Below are 17,920 nucleotides of genomic sequence, written 5' to 3'. Positions count from 1 at the left end.
TGATAGGTAATAAGGAGAGAGGAAAAGAGAGGGTGTTATCGCAGAGGGAGAGGACGAGGCAGGAAGACGAGATATTTTTTTATTATCTCCGTAGGGTGCTTTCTTTCTTTTATCTTCCCTCCTCAATCTGTTGTTCTGCTTTCTCCCCCCTCCTTTGGTTCTTTGTTTAGCATATCTCCATACACAAACAAACCCTAAAACTCCGGAGGGGCTGAACCAACCGCGGCGATAGTTGAGCATAGGAGGAGGTATCAAAGAAATACACGGAGGCAAAACAAGAAGGAAATAAGTGTGGATCCATTTTCACTTTTCACATAGAGTGGGTGGAGATCCAGCCATTTAAGGGCTCAAAGTCCGGCCACGCCTTACATCACTGGGGCTTATGTTCCCCCCCCCCCTCCATCCCCGGCATTTTCATCCCTCCCCTGTCACCTCTGGCAGAGGTGAGAAACTCTTCCCTGAGAGAAATAAAGCGAGAAACTGAGGGATTACCGAAAGCCTCTCAGAGTGGCTCAACAGACCAAAGCCCAGAGCACATGAATCTGGTTCACGACCTTTAACACCAGGAGCTCACTGCTCATTTGGGTGTGATTGGTTTTGGCCCACGGGAAAAAATAACTTCAGTTATCTTGGGAATAACATCTGAAGAAAAAAACATTCCTCCGTTTAATACGGTTTGAGGTGAAAGACAATTTTTATTAGATAATATTTGAATAGCAGAATATGCACAAGATCGTAAAGCATTTTATACCGTGATAATAATCGCTTTAACTTCTTTGAAGTACTTTGATTTCTTTTTCTATTTTGTAGGTATTTACTTCACTGTATAAACCCCAAACTGACGGATTATTTAAAGTTTTATCATAAAAAAAAAAAAGTCTCAATTGATTTCCCCTAAAGTACAATATGCAATGATATCATGATAGATAAAATTGTATGTACCTTGAAAGTTTCCAAGAAACCAACCAGTACTTTGAAGTAAAAAAAAAAGAAAAAAAAAAAGAAAGAAAAATCGCCATTGGCCCTCAAGTATTTTTGTGTTGATTAATTTGTGGTAACAGATTAATTAACTCTCGGGGGTCTCACTGGAATCGTGAATAACAAGAAAAGCATCAAATTGAACAAAGTTGAGTTTTTTTTTAACTTGCGTACGTGAGTCGGCTTACGTAAGTAATGTGTGTAACAACATACTTTTTTAAACCAAAACCATAAATTGCTTTCGTACCTAACCAAACTGTGACCATTAGCCATACGTTTATTATTGTTACCATGACAACGGAGATCTCCAACAGTCATTTAAGTCGTTTTTGCAAATAAGCATTTCTGTCATTTAGGTATCAGGACATGCTGGTCCTGTAGAGGGCGCTGAAAACACTATATAGTATTATAATATAGTATTTTGGGAGTCATTTCGTTGTTTCGGTACGAGGATGTGTTGATCATTTTTATTAAGTGCTGATACAGAGTATATTTTTGTTTATTTAACTTTGTGGTCCCAGAATTTTTTTTTTTAGGGGAAACAAAAACAAATAATAAACAAATGTAAAAAAAAAAAAAAAATTCTGACGGATAAAACAACAGTATAGAATTGTCAAATATTTTTACAAGATTTTTGGGGCACTATTTATTTACGCATAAAGATGTTCTGTGTTTCATTTGGACAGAAGCTATAAAGTTAAAGTGAAACAGTAAAGGGTATATCAGTTGTAAAATAAGTCACTTGACTGTAAAATCTTTCCTTATTTTTTTATTTCCGTCTTTTCTCCTTTTTCCATCCAACAGCTAAAATGCAAAAACTAGATGCCCCTCCACCCAAAAAAATAAATTCAGGGGACGCTTGGGGACCAACTTTCTCCGTTTGCCAAACATCACACAGCATTTTTACGGTGAGAGTGCAGATAGCCAAAGAGAATGCATGAAGACAGTTTTAATTTATTCCTGTGAAAGTTTTCAGCATGCATAAAACATCTCTCCTGACTTCAAAGGAAAAAATAAAGCAAAATAATAAATTGGCATTGCGTGCTTCCAGATCTCTCTCATTGACACAAAAGTCTGGCACTGTTGAACACATTGATTAATTTACTGCTGAGTAGCTACTGTTCCAAGTGACAGTTGGTCTCATTATATAAAGCAAGGTTTACTTTTCTTACTTCCCTTTTGAGGCAGTCTATAGTGAACTAGCACTGTGAATTTAATTTCTTTTTATCTAACTCTTCAACTGGAGCTCTTGCTTCCATGGACTTTTCATTTTAATCATTTGTTGAGATTTTCTTTTAACAGTTTACAGAAACAACACGAGAGAGAGGAAGGGCAAGGACGCTTAAGTCCATGAAAATCTCTACCTGATCCGATGACTTCCTCTATTTTGACACAGGAGGGGTCGATTTCCTTGGCAAACTCCCGGACAGCCTCGTTGGGGTCCTCGTAGGTGAAAGGGTCAATGTAGATCTTGACCCCTGGTGAACTGTGACCCTCAGACAGGGTGGGAAAGGTCACGGTGGGGGTGGGACCGCTGAACATGTCTGGTCTCAGTGTCACCTCTGAGGAGAAAGTAGGAACGTTTAAAGTAGGGCAGACATGGGCACTTATTTATCTTTACAACTTAGAAGTAAAGAGTGCAGAGTCAGGAGGGTTCGTACCTCCACCTGTGTTGTACTGCTGCAGCTTGTCGCCGTACACACTCTCCTTCAACTGCCTCTGCCTCTGTCTAAACACAGAGAATTTGGGGGCGGGGAGGGGGGAGGAGGGGGGGTGGCAGGTAGACAGAAATTTTACACAAGTTTGAAATGTTGTGAGACTAAAATTCTAATTGGTTGTCTATCTCTTCAGCGTGTCGAGGGGAAATTTAAGTTTTCCTGAATATCTCAAATGAAAAAGTCTGCCTGAGGAAAACATCTTCTGGGAATTCATTAGTATTGGGTGACTTGTCACTGTTCGGTGTCGTCAGCTCTTGTTTCCTGCTTTCATCTGAGAATGGAACCAAAGGAATGCACTCTGTAATATTTCAATACGTCAACTGATCTTCACAATAGTCATCTTATACCACAGACAGGAGAGACAGCTTGCCGCTTTCTATTTCTGGGAGGTCACAGGGTCACAGAAACCTTTGACATTTCAAATTTCACTTTGAAAGTTTTGTGAAATGAAATGGGATGTGCAAAAGCGACGCCAATATTGATCCACAACTGAACTTCTATTTCTAGTAATTACAAATTCTTTTACCCATAAATGACAATATATTTCCCTGTGAATAAAGCTGAGACATACAGTATGCTGCTCTAATTCATGTGTACACATATCATATTAATAAAGCTTTGTATCTAGATTTTGATATTACATTTTATTCATTAATACAATTTTGTCATTCAGCATTATGTTTACAGGGATTTTATATCCTCATCAAAAAGTTATAGTTTAGAAGAAGACACTGTTCACTGTAACGTCCAGGTTTCCTCATACAGTAGTTTAGAAAAAATACCAAACTCAAAGTCCCCCTACAAGCATTCTAATGTTTCTCACAGTGTTCCTCAGCTGATGATATAATCGTTCACATGATGGCAAATACTGTCAGACGTGGTTAAAAGCTCCAGAAAAAGCAGATTCGTTTGTTTTGGTCAAGACTAATGGTTAAGCTACTGTGAACGTTTGTGTGGATGTAGCGTAGATATCGAAGTCTGGTACCAAATGACAAGACATTTTTCTGCACAAGATAGTATAGAATTATTGTTGACTTTTGGTACCCAGCCTTATTAATATGGCATCTTCCATCCCTTCCAGTTCGGACATTATAATGACACATGTATGCAGTTGCAGTATGTTGAGGCTGTGTGTGTGTGTGTGTGTGTGTGTGTGTGTGTGTTTTTGTTTTTGTTTATCTGCAAACCGTTACCTGGTACAGATGATGGCGATAGCTACCAGCGAGACGATACACACTCCACCTACTAAAGAGCCTGCAATCAGGGAGAGCTGCTGTCCGAGCTCTGACTTATACTCATCTGCAGGAACACACACACACACACACACACACAAAGCACACACACACACACACACACACACACACACACACACACACACACACACACACACACACACACACAAAGCACACACACAAAGCACACACACACACACAAAGCACACAAATTGAGAAAAAATATATTGTATTTCATAATTCTCATATTTTTGAGACTCTCACATACACAGTATTTCTGGGAGGGAAAATATACAAGTGACATTTTCTCTCTGTCTCTCTAACACATAAAATATAATTTACCAGGCTCATTTTACATGACTGCAAGCACTCTGTCTCTGTCTCTGTCTCTCTCTCTCTCACATACACACACACAAAGTAGGGCAGAATTTAATTACTTTACAGCCAGATTTTCACTCTTGTGCAACCTCTCTCATTCCCTCTCTCAGCTATGCACTCTCATCCTTCTCCACCATAACCCCACCCCACACACACACACACACACACACACACACACACACACACACACACACACACACACACACACACACACACACACACACACACACACACACACTCCAGCCAACCGCCCACCCACTTACCATCGGTGAGGGTTTGGAAGAGCATCTCCTTGCTGTACGCTCCGTAGCCGGCCACAGTGCGGGCCCTCACCTGGACCACGTAGCCGGTCCCGGGCCTCAGACCCTCCAGAACCACATTAGGTGTCTCGCTCTGGACCACTGAACTGTTGAGCACTGAGGAGGAGGACTGAGGAGGAGGTACAGAAAACAAATATAATTCAGTATCACCCGAGACAGACTACATTAATACTTCTTCAGGCAAGGACTAAATTCAGCATTTTCAAACTGTTACGCCATAGAGGCCCTGGCAGGACTAACTAACTGAAACAAGTTTGGATCAGTCTCGGGCCTTTTATTCACGTTATTCATTTATCTAAATGTAAGCTAAGTCCCACCGAAGTTAGCAACCTCTTCTTCAAGGGAGGCCTGACCAGGACTGCAGCATCCCAAGTTTCAGTCAACACAGCACAGAATCAGGCAACACAAATAAAACCTTAATAAATGGGAATGATGTTTGAAGATCCCCCCAAAAAATGTGGAAATCAAAAGCAGGAAAAATTTGCTAAAAACAAAGACAAAGAGGAGAACAATAGTTTGCCACATCACACCAGTCTCCAACTATCCACACTGCAAAACGTGAGTAGCTTGGACTTTGTTATTTGGGTGAATTGACCCTTAAAGATGAAACACCAGAATACAAAGCAGCTTGTTTTTGTAATTTAAACCTCTGAGCGCAACCTGGACTACTCATGGGTGAGTTGAATCTGTAACCATATCGGCAGCACAGGTGTGGGTGGAGATAGAGGCGGGGACTATTTGGATATTTGCGTACTGAATGAAGGCAAAAGTGTCGCGATACATCTAATCCCCTTTAAGGCATTAGAGGATTTTTTTTTTTCTTTGAAAAAACTTCTAAAAATGTAATTTTGGTGAACAGAGAGGGGTTTTGTAGGGGCTTTATTAATGCCAAGAGAAGAACTTTAACATCCCCCTTTTGAATTTAAAAGACTAAAAGCTTGAAAGCATTTTGTTCGTTTTACTCTGAGCGAAAAGAGAGTGCAGCACAGAGGGATCCTCCAAGTGTGCCCCAGTAGACGACAGAAAAGATAAGAAATGCACTCATATTTCAAAGTAAGGGACTATTGCTGCAGCCGCTATTGTTGCTGCGGTATTCATGTCTTGAAATTTGGATCATGAGGCTTAATTTGAGGGCTGATGGCTTTCAAAATACGGCGGAAGAATTTTCACTACTCGATGTGGTGATTGTTAAATAAATGTTTTTACTATGAGCCGAGGAAACCGATTCCACACCATCAGAAGCAGTGTAGTGTGTGTGCTTCACTATTCTTTCCCCCACCAGCCAATTAAAATAAACTGCAATGAGGACATGGTGGCAGTTGTCTTTTCTAAAAAATAACTCCAGTTATCGCAGACACCAAGACACTACACTCTTCACCACTCCACACTATAGTCTTCAATGTCAAAGGTTGCAATGAACTTAATGAGCTATACATCAGATAATTTACACAATTATTCACATTTTAGTATTTTCTGCCACAGTAAGATGTTAGGAAGTCACTGAGTTTCAGATATTTAGCTGGTATTTAACCGTGGAGATTTTTTGATTTGTAATTTCTGTGGCAATCCCAGTACAACGCTTTAAGAAATTACACTTAAAAAACAGCAAATGGACAGAAATACTGTTGCTTCTACTGTGATGAATCCACAGACCTTGCTGGAAACAGTCTTCATTGGTACTACTTTCTACCGAGGAAGTCTTCCCTATGAAAACATATAACAGTAAGCTGTGTACAGATCCTGCGTCATGCGGCTTCTGGAAGGACATGTTGTAATATACAAATTATAGATTTCAGTGTTTGTCCTCATTTTATTGTTGTGGCAACATAGAAAAGGCCCAAATGGTTTATTTCCAAACTTCCCCACATGAAACCAATTACAAGGCTGGAGTAATTTAATGTATCTATCTCCATCATTTGGTTGAACTGACCCTTTAACAGCTCCACTTGTATCGAATATCTTCTTAAAATAACTTTTGTTCCATTTCTTTGTTCCACTTTCTTCTTATTTTTGAACCTCCTATTTTAACCCCACATTTCTTTCCACCTTAAAGCTCCCTCTTGGTCCCCTCTCCTAAACCTCCTCTCATCTATATTCCTCATTTTGTCCAGCAGCAGCCTTCTCATTTTTCTCCTCCCTCTTTGACCCCTTTCATTTTCTTCATTCCCTGCAAATATAACACACTGATAATGCAGTTAATTAGCTATTACCGACAGAGACAAGCGAGCGTTCGGTTTTCTCTCCTTCTATTCTCCCTCCTGAGGTGAATTAGGTATCAGGCCTATCTCATAAACCCGAGGCTACCACCTTTTACCTTCGTCTATCAACGCTCTCCTTCTAGGCTTCCTCTTTTCCGCCAGTTTCTTTCAGATAAAAAAAAGGTTTTTACCGTGGCTAAATCGAAACGGTCCGGAGAGAACGAGAGATATGGTTGTTGGTGATGGCATGAAAGGGTGGGGTGGGGGTGGGGTGAGCGGGGGTGGGGGGTATCATGCTGCGAGGATGAAGGGCGGAGGAGGTGGAGGGGGTCGACAGCAGAGCGAAGGCGAGGGGAAGAGGAGATGATGGCGGTGATGAGGCGGTCAGTTCGGGAGGGAAAAAGAGTGGGAAGAATTTAAGTGGAAAAAAAGAGGGAGGGTTATCAGAAGAGGACATGAATGAGAAAGGGTTGAAGATGATTCCATTTTTATTACCGTCATTTTTCACAACCAATACCCATCTCATCGTCAACCTCGTCAATATAAACCCTTTTCATTGTTTCTGCTGTGTTGAAAGATTTCTTATTCCCATTCTTGTCGACTTACATCACCTAGATATGCTTATTTAACATTGCTGAGCCCTACTTTCTCTTAATGTATTCGGGTTTGATATACTGTACAGTGACCAAAGATAGATCCACTAATCCTACTCTGATAATTAGGACATGACACATGGTCAATTATATGCAGTGTTAAAAGCTGGGAGTTATATTTGGAATTGGACACAGAAATGGGGGTATTGTGTCGGGGGGTGGGGTTTAGTTTTGGAGGTGTGTGTGGGGGGGGGAGTGGCTTTATGCTCACGGTGAAGAGGTTAAGGGGCCAGCCCATGTGGGAAGGCCTGCTAGCCAGAGATAAGTAATGGGGGAAAATCCTGCCTTCCTGCGCCATATCAAATTTACTACATTAAAACCTCATTATCTATAGAGTGGGAGCGAGAGAGGAGGAGGAGAGGGGAAGGATGAAGGATGGAGGAGGAGATGGAGGGAAGGAAGGAGGAGAAATTACAAAACTGCCAGAAAACGAGGTACAGCGCTGCTCTGTGGTAAGAAAAACCTGTCCTCTCTCTGCAGGCTTATCAAACTGCTCCCTCAGGACATCTTCACTCAAAGCTATGAGCTAAAATTAGTCGTTATGTGGTCGACTGCTCACATTGGGAAATACAATATCTTAATTGGCCCCCATGTTAAATATTATTAAAGGAAAAGAAGCAAATAAGGTTAACTTACGGAAAAGTCGCTGCCATGATTTTGACTAAGGGTTTTATCTGTCAGACTGCAGCTGCAGTACATCTCTCAGCGAGTGCACCGCTTCTCACTCTGTCCTCGACTCACTCTAATTGCTATCCGAGAGGCAGAATCTGTACTTTCTCTTTCGTTGTCTGCCGTTCTCCATATTTTCCAGGAACTTCGCTGTTACAAAAACCGTGGCAGGTACAAGTGATGAGGGTGCTGGACTCGGAGTGAGGGTTGCTATGCTTTTTATGTGGTGTATTGTAAAATGTAAACATTTTAGGCCCGAAAAATAAAGTGAGGATGATTTCAAAAATAATGCTGTGAATGGGTTTTTGAATGGGTGCTCCCAGCTTGGAATGCTTGAAGTCCATTTCTGTAAGCGATTCGTACACTATTTGCGATTCACACTCAATCTCTTGCACTTTGTCAAAATGGCAACTCTTCGGCTTGAACATAATCTTAGGGAACAGCAAGGAACCAGGAACCAAATGCAGCAAGTACGGCCGTAGGGAACAACATTTATGTTGGCGTGAGTGAGAAACTTGTTTATTTTCAAAGCCCATTGTCATGTTGGAGAATCCAAGTGCCATCATACCACAGCTCAGATCGTTTGGAACGAATGTTTTCCTTCAGATGCCTCAGAACGTCACAGTTGAACTCTGTGTTGACAGTCTGACCCTGGGGGACGTTATTGAAACGCGCAAGGGTCTCCGTTGGTGATTTACCAAGTTTGACACAAGGTTTGATGTTTCAGGTCCAGGGTGACATTGCAAATGTGCACATACCAGTGGTAAAAACAGGCATATAACGCAGGTGCTGGTGTCGATAAAGCAACGCAAATGTAACACAATTGCAGAGCTTCCCCCTGCTCCGTGCACATTACTGTTACACATTACTCCGTTCGTGTGCAACAGGAACAGTCTCCAAACATTTTAATGGCACCTTGTGTCATAATACCAGCAAACCCTCATGCCACAACAAAACAAATTACCCACAAAAACATGTCATATGAGCATTTTCTGATCTGCCACCTACATACTTGAGAGACAGGTAGAAGTATTGGTTTACAGAAACCAGTGGTTACTGTCAGTAGGACTGTGGTTTCCAAAGTCTGGTAGCACAGCCAACCTTCCTGGTGGTAAACAATGACGCACAACTTCTGCCTTCGCATCCAAGAGGACACTTGCAATTTGCATGGCTCCAAAATGGTAGGAAAAGTTTGGCACTTCAGCACGCAACAATCATTCTGTTTCTCCTCTGAGGACAATCAACAGTTCATGTTTGAACTCCAGTGAATTCTGCACAAGAGTATCTGCAAATGTTTCTTGTTTGAACAAATGATGGAATGCTTTCAGGTAACTTATTTTGACAATGACATAAATGGACTCATCAAATGACTTACATTTCATACACTTATCTTCCATTATGGACATTAGATTTTGGATCTGCTTGCGTAGAAAAATAACAAAAAAAGTAGCAGCATTTCAATGTGAAAGTAAGACATGAAAGAGTCCGGTTTGAATATATTTTTGCATACAAATCAGCGAGGTCACAAGACTAATCTCATTAAAAGTACACCAAGGTTATTCCAAGGTGCATACTTAATGCATTTACTAGCCTACATAAATTACTTAATTTCATTAAAAGTTGAATGCGATTAATCAAAAGCATTAACATACATGTTGGAAAGCCAACTTGGTAGTTCTAATTACTCATTGCTAATTATGTCATGATGAATGTGCTGTATTTGAACTTTAAAAGCAATAATAGAAACCTGAACAGTAGAAATGCCACACATTCTCCCCTCTCCTTTTGCAGCAAAGTAGAATCACAGCCATACACTATGTTGTGCTGTAAAATTGGAATCTTTGAGTGAGTCCTCTGGAGCCACAGACTTTAGGACTGTGCCAGAGAGTTTTCATCAAAGAGAATAGATAAGAAAAACAGTTGACAAGAGTCTTGAGCATTTAAAGTTTCTAGTTCTGTTTGCTGTTGAGAGTTTTCTGTGAGTTATGGAAGCACCAACTCACTGACAGAATGCATTAAGAAGGAAAAATGAGTGCAGGGACCAACAGCGGTTTCCCCCAAAAATGCCAAAAACAATTTTCTTTAGGTTTGTAAATAGGAGAGAAGGATGGCGGGGAATGAAACGTGGGCTGTGGATGTGGAGGCGTGATTTTCTTTTTGGTGTAGTTTACACAATCCCTCGTAGGTTCTTTGCTCATTATTTTTAATCTGTCTGCAGCGAAAGTCTATCCGTTTTTGCAGCTGTTGGCTCAGCTTCAAAAAAGATGGAGATGTTCTTTTATTTACCTTTGGGTGATAGATATGCTTGTAATTTAACTTTCAGTCTCAAAATGAATCGCTTCCCATTGACTAAATTACAAAGAAGACAAGATATGCACTCATGACTTTCCTTGCTCTTTTTATTTCCTAAAGCAGCAACCTTCGATGGGAAAGCAATCAGGTCCTGCAGGTTTCACCCCTGAATCAGAGCCTCTCATGGGGGGTGGCAGTTTGACACTCTCCATCCAGGCTAGTTTGATCATTGCCATCTGAAGCCTTTTGTTCCATAGTCTCCTGGTTCATACAGATTAGGACTTTGTCCACTACAGGGCAGCTGAGGGATTGATTGCTTCATGAAGACAACCTCACAGAGCAAAGAGGTTGGATCTTTGCACAGCACCCACTAAGGGATAAGCTTTACTCCTCTTACTCAGGCGCGGAGGTAGAAGGATCCTCCAGTGCTGAATATGGCTATAACAATCATAAAATTATGATTAACTGCCATACAAATAAGTGCAATTAACCCTCTAATTGTTTTTTTCTGTTCATTTTATGGCACTATTATGGTATAAGCCTAACTATAGTTTAATAATACACACCTGAAGAGCCATTTATTGGCTGTGGTGTTTAGCTTTATAACTAAATCTATGTTGGTAAGGTAAATATAGGCTCATCGAAATACAGTCGGTTTATTATTAGCATCTCGACAAAAACAGTTGGTGGTGCGAATTCTCTGCTCATATGCCATTAAACCATCGCAGAATAAGGGGGCGCAATAAGGTAGCGGCATTTCTAACCATGATGTAAAATGACTGTGGTCAGCTCAGGCGATCATGTAATATGTGCGACAGGCCCACTGCTGTACATAACAAAAGCAGGAGTGACGTCTTTATCAACACATTCACACTGTAATCTGTCGGGAAAAACACTGAAAACAAGTGAATCTGCATTTTCAGAAAGGTCAGTAATGTTTCTGTAGAAAGAACTGCTTCAGACATTAGGAGCTTTAGTTGGTCAGAATAATCGTTGAATATGGGGAAATGAAGTGATTCCACAGAATGGGAATACGATCACAAAGCTAAAAAATAGTTATTGTTACATTAAAAGAATGTGAAAGTTTATTTTGCCAGGGGTCAGCACGCCTCGCCTGGGATCACCAAACCCAAATTCACTGCATTAATACATCGGTCTGGCCACGCGGTAAATAACTGTTGCAGACTTTGAAGACTCTGTCTTCTACGTCTGGATATGTGTTCGCATTGCTACAACTGTTCGTATCGCTTTGTCTACCACTACCGCTTGTCCGGGCATTTGGCCGCCCTCACCGGTTGCCGATTGGTCCGCACTTCAGAGTGGCTGAGTGAACCTCCATGCGATCTTTGTTTCCAGACTATTATCACAGCGACGACCGAAGCTATGAGCAATAGGTGGGCGGAGGCGGGATAGAGCACGCCTTGATCCAGACCGAGGGTAGACACAGAACATGATATCCTTAACTCTGTGGTCGAGAGTGAGAAGGATGAAGCAGCCTTCCATAGAGTTTAGTTAAAAGACAGAATGGCACTTCTCCTGTCCATAAGTACTTCTGCTAGTGATTGGCAAAGGGGTTAAAAGAAGATACAAGGAATCTTTTTTTTTCTTTCTATTGTTTCCCTTCAATGTCAATGTCTGATAAAGAAGTCCTGAACATTCAGCTCTGGACGGATGGATGTTTTCCTGCAGAGATGTTCGACTTTCTGTGGTTTAGCCTTCCTCTCTGGGAGGAGATAGATAAAAGTTAACCATATACCAGTGGTCTGTGCTGACTTCTGGCACACACAGAGGTCCACAGGGAGACATGGAGCCCACATCAACACAGTAAACTGAAAAAATTAATCCAGGAGACAATCTCACTCAGCAAACAGAAGAGCAATATTAGTGGCTGCAGTCCACAAACACTATGCCTTTCCTCCCCATGGACTTTGGAATATGTGCAAATATCAAGAACCGGTAGAAAAACTGCATTAGAGCTGAAAAAAATGGGGCTGAAAGTGCTACTATGTTCTCCTAAAAAGCTATAAAATGATGTTCCATATGTCTCTTATTACGTTCCCTGAGTTAAAAACATTACACTGCCTAAGTAACTTAAGTAATAGGTTTCTCACTTGAGACTTGAACACAGATTTCTGTGAAAGGCCTTGTGTTTGTTCCATCCAACCACCCTCTATCTCATTCCTATGCAGATTTTTTTTCTTTCTACTGTGTCACATGACCTCCTTCTTCAATCTAGGTGAGCATGGTAAAGATGCCAAATGGCACCTTGTGCGTGACTGTGACGGCAACAGCTTTGATAAAAGGGTAGTATTTGGCACTCTGGGAAGACAACAGGCTGGATTTTTCACAGGTTGCTTTTTCCACTAGGGATTGAAGTGAAGAGTGGTCGGCATATTGCTTTTAGAGTTTTTATTCCTCGTTTTCCTTGCAGTCTTCATCTTTTTCTGGAGGTATGAAAGATGCGGGGTTTTTTTTAGCCCTTTGACTTTTTGCATGAAAACCACAAGTTCTGCATGAGATCTTAGTCTTTCATGTGACCACGTAACCGTTTGCTTCATTGAATCTGACAGATCTTAATTTGATTTCATACTGCATGTTGCACACATGAAAACTATGACAGCACAATGACTTATTTCATGGAAGAAACCTTGACAGCTTCAGATTCAATAATTTAAAAAAGGCAATTAACCTTTCTTTTACTATTGAGCTAAAGTGATGGAGTCTTATAGTAAGGCAAGAGCTCAGAGTCATCATTTGTTAATGAATGGAATCTCATTATTGCTGCACAAATACTATCAACCATTTTTGTGTGCTGGAATAAAGCGAGGCTCTTCATCACTGTAGGAACCCTGTCAGTTAGACTACAGGCCCCATGAAATATCCATTGTAGTGCAAGATCAATCCTCACTTATTAGGAAATAATATTTTACAAAAGAAAGATGATACATTAACAGACATTAACCACAAGTGGGAGAGAAAATACATCAATCACAGGATTTATAAATCTAAGAAATATGCTGACAGGTTCCTGCCTCCAGCTGTTTTTAATTAAATATAATGTCATGTCTATCAGCCACTTATCAATCAGGAATAGTCATATAAAGTGACAGGGAATAATGAATAAAAACAAATATTGAGGTATCATTTTGAATATTATTGTGAAGAATGGACACATTAAAAACATCAGTCTTTGTTTCTGTCACTATTCTATGTTTGTTTGGGACATCGGTGTAACAGTGGACGTTGTCCTGTCATCGTTTTATTTATTTTTTTATTTTTTATTATTTAGCCTTCATGGTCAAACCTGGTTCATTTAACCAGGTTTGTCCCATTGAGATTAAAGGATCTCTTTTACAAGGGAGGGACAACTATTTAGAATTACACGCACATGAGCTAAGCATACAGACCAGAAGCCGGGGGAAAGAGACTCTGTCTAAAGGTCAGATATCCACATACCAGCACTGCTTTTGTCTACCTCTGATCAGTCTATTTACTCAGCATATGCCGATAAATGACTTATTGTTCATACATCTGATGAAGATGATGTAGACAGAAACATGAACCCCTACATCATCACAGCAAGTGGAGGAAGTGACTCTAGAGAACAATGTCACTCAGCAAACTAGAAGGGCACTCGTAGAGTGCAGACCTCTGCCAAGGCTAATCATCCACTCTTCTATTATATTCAAATCTGGAACCACACTCAGAATATGTTTATTTATTGTTACAATTGTACCGGTTCCGATTATCCCCGGCTAAGCGACTCCCCGAGTGCCATGTAACGACTGCTCTGCTGTTTTTACTTTGAGCATGTGTGTCCCAGAGGATCACTAGAACCCGTGAATGTTGATTGTGATATGGAGTTGATGTATTTCCAGTATGGCCTATGTTTTTTCACTATTGAACTTTAGATCCATTTACTGGATTTTAAAATGTATGAGCCCAGTGTTTTTCCTACCGTCGTAACACCCAAGCTTTTTTTTTTTTTTTTTTCTATGTTTAAAAAAATGTTTGGTTCGGGTATTATTAATGCATTGTTTTTTGTCAAAAAGGTGCCCAGCAATTCCACTGCTACCACAGCACCTAAGCCCTCCAGAAACTGAGAGAAAACCCTGTTACCCTATCTTGTAAAGTTACTGAAAGTGAACAATACTTTATTAATCTGCCTCGTGATTCAGACCCACTCCAAAATTGAATGGGTTCTTCCCTGACCCGTGTTACATCCTTCCACCAAATTTCCATAATCCTGCAGACAAACAAGTAAACCGCACCCAAAAAAATACCCTCCTTGGCGGAAGTAACAATGGAGCAATATTAGTGGCTGCAGTCCACAAACACTGTGACATTTCTTGCCATCGACTTTGGAATATGTATCACAAGAAGCCTCTAGTGAAGAACCGCATCAAAGCTGTAAAAACATGACATACTATCACCGAGAAAATAAACCTACCTGCCATAATGGAGACCGTTTTTTCACTTGTATTCAAGTATTTATGAGCTGAAGTGTTTGTAAAGAAGTGAGACTGTTGCTGGTCTTAAGTAACAGTCCTGATAATAGATGACTTTGATGCAGTTTATATTGATTTGCTTGTTTTATCGGCTGTGACCATTACACCAAAAAGCACACAACCGCACACACACACAAGCACTCGCAGACATTCATCATCCCACTTTACCTTGTCATAGTACCGCATCTCGTAGTCGAGGATAATTCCGTTGGGCTGTTCAGGCGGTGGCCATGACAGCGAGAAACTGCGGCTCGTTGAGCTCACTTGGTGCATTATGGGTACTACTGAGGGAGCTGTTCAAAAACACACACATAACACCCAAAAACACACAATCAATTAGGGTGTTAAAGGATTCACTAGCACGCTTAAACACCATAAATATGGAAATATAGTGTGTAATGTGATGACATATTGCCAAAGATTATTTGCGTGCAAAGGAGAAAAATGTTTCCTCTTCCAGGCTCATGAAAACAAATTACTGCACTTGTCACTGATGGGGAAACGAGAGTTATGTCTGCAATGCATTTTTTTACCCATAATTTTTGGAACCAGAAGCTGCTGGCTGTAAAGTATTTCATGGTTTTTGCTTCTGGGATTGTTTAATGAGACGGTTTTCATCCCATGCGTACTTTGATACTACTTTGGTATCTCAAAGTGGAGATGGGAAGACTGATGCGACATTATCATGATGAGATGTTTTCCACTGTTTTAAATTTAATTAAAACAGGTGTTTTAAAGGGGGGGAAAAACTGAAAATATACTTGAGTTTGTCTCCTTGGATTTATGTGGATCCTGTTTGAAACTATCACATCCTAAATAGACAGTGTGCATTTTATACAGCTGAGTGATCAGGACATCATGGTACCGTAATAATGCTCCGTAAATGCTATGATACCTCTAGAGCCAAATCATTTTTCTGTCAGGTGAAAACCTCACAGTCTTTTTTTAATATTGCCACTATTGACATTTTACACAGTTCTCTGTACGTGGAGTGGGTTTCATACCGTAAGGTGCAATGAAATACGCTGAAAACCGATTGCATAATTTAAGAATCCCCCCAAGTGCAGTCAACCTGAAAATAAATCAGTTTTTGTTGAGTCCTAAAAGATTTCAGGGATAAGAGAGGTTTGCATCCGGGAGCGGTAACAAATGCTCTCAGAAAGCGACAGGGTGACAATGGATCATGTTTCGATTAGGAATGAGCCCGGGTGGCTGTAGATGAGGTAAATGATGTGTTTTCCATCAGAGCAAAGCGGCTTTTAAATCTAAATTTGGGTAGCGGTGGAAATATCACTTGTGTCTGTCTCCATAAAGTATTGAAGGAGTAATAACTCAGTTGCTTTATGGTCTCTAAGAATTATACTGTGGGAGACTTGAGGGAGAGGAATGCGGGGAGAGGGGATAAAACCCAGAAAAAGAGAACAGAGAGGAGCAGAAGAAAAGAGGAAAACAGGATGAAAGCTGTGGATGTGCAGGGAAGACAGAGAGAAAGAGGGGTGGGGGGGGCAGAGAGATGACAAGCTTATAACATGTTTTATGAATTAAAAGGCTGAAGCTGAATTTCCTGTATCTCCCGAGCCATCCCTCCCTCACATAATCCACTGTGCCCTAGGGTATGCTTACACGCACGTACACAGATGCTCACACACACATTTACATGGCCTCTGCCCTCCAAACTCACCAGCTTGATTGGTTGTAATGTTGATTGACAGTTGCTGGGCGGGGTAAGGGCTCTTGTTGGAGACTCCATTGACTGCCTGTGAACAATATGAAGTGTAATGGTCAGTTACCGACATTTATACTCCACCACAGTTATTTACTGTACCACCCCTCTTGGATTTACTGTTGCTATGCCCGTCAAGCTCTCCAGTCCGGCACCGCACACATGTAGCTCACGATAATTACAACGGAAGATTTATCACTTCAAATTCTCAATAATTCTTGAAAAATAGGCATCTGTTTACGCCAGAAGTAGGCCGAAGCAGGTTTCTCATTTCTACCTGAAAGGACGAGTTCTGCTTACACATTACATCAGCTTTATTTGATTCAGCTAACCCTCGCTCCTGGAATTGGCTGAAAAATATGGCTCCAGGCAACGTTTTGATTTTTAATGGCGGCATGAAAATAAGGAAATAGTATCTACTTTGCACTGTACTACTACTGCTAGCTCATTTAACTTCTACACGTTAAAAAAAAACACAAGATTAGACTCTTTTAAAACATTCTTTAGAGACTCTTTCAAGACTTCTTTTTCTAGACTCTTTCTATACTTTCTAAAATAACACGTATGGTGGCCTAGCTCACATATGTGGACAAGCGAGACAGATTTATGCTTAAATGTTTGTATTCAAATGATCAGTCCCTCCAGGATGTCACAGATTTTTGGGGATATTTGTGATAAAGAATGCTCGATTGTGCAGCGGAAAAGTTTTAAGTTTTAAGTTATATATGCAAACATTTTTGTAGCTAGAAAAACACAAACCAATTTCTTACTTGTTTTTTTTTTTTAAATTATATGTTGATTATTTGGGCTTGTGAAAGGCTAAAAAAAATAATTCTTTATGTATGCAGCATCTGCTTCCCTGCAGCGCCACAAACACCACATGCAGAGAAATCCCAAGCTTGACAGACCTGCCTTTCCCAATTATAGTTTCCGAGCCGTGATTGGACACTTGCTGAGGTTCAGCAGGCACTCAGTTATCAGAAACTATAAGATCGTTTTGATTTCAGACAGCACAAAATTCTTCCGCCGTCTTCTTGAAACTGCAAGATCTCAGAGTCTGTCTCATCTCGCCAACACAAAGACACAATTAGCAGGTTGTGAGTGTGTTTTAAAGACCACCTAATTAGCTGCCACATATTGTTTGTCACGAGCTCAGTTAATCATTTTGACAGCTGATGCAATGTGTTCAGTCACGGCAAATCATCAAACCAAGGTTGGTGCTTAATGAAGACTTACTCCAAGCTTCTCTTT

General features: G+C 40.6%; 1 protein-coding gene across 1 annotated transcript in view; it reads right to left on the bottom strand.

Moving 5' to 3' along the window:
* The window catches only part of LOC138200430 (ephrin type-B receptor 1-like), an 86,733-nt gene that overhangs the window by 23,490 nt on the left and 45,323 nt on the right, over nucleotides 1–17,920 (bottom strand). The window contains exons 8-13 of the mRNA XM_069153091.1: nucleotides 16,628–16,703; nucleotides 15,115–15,239; nucleotides 4,570–4,735; nucleotides 3,890–3,995; nucleotides 2,640–2,707; nucleotides 2,343–2,540 (exon numbers count right to left, since the gene is read on the bottom strand). Of these exons, the coding sequence (XP_069009192.1) occupies nucleotides 2,343–2,540; nucleotides 2,640–2,707; nucleotides 3,890–3,995; nucleotides 4,570–4,735; nucleotides 15,115–15,239; nucleotides 16,628–16,703 (739 nt within the window). The remainder of the gene's footprint in view (nucleotides 1–2,342; nucleotides 2,541–2,639; nucleotides 2,708–3,889; nucleotides 3,996–4,569; nucleotides 4,736–15,114; nucleotides 15,240–16,627; nucleotides 16,704–17,920) is intronic.

Source organism: Embiotoca jacksoni, unplaced genomic scaffold (genome assembly GCF_022577435.1).
Source record: "Embiotoca jacksoni isolate LCO1_2020_lvr unplaced genomic scaffold, fEmbJac1.0.p SCAF_19, whole genome shotgun sequence".
NCBI classification, from domain to species: Eukaryota; Metazoa; Chordata; class Actinopteri; family Embiotocidae; genus Embiotoca; species Embiotoca jacksoni.
Note: the sequence above shows the minus strand (reverse complement) of the source record. Positions and strands in the feature narration are given on the sequence as shown.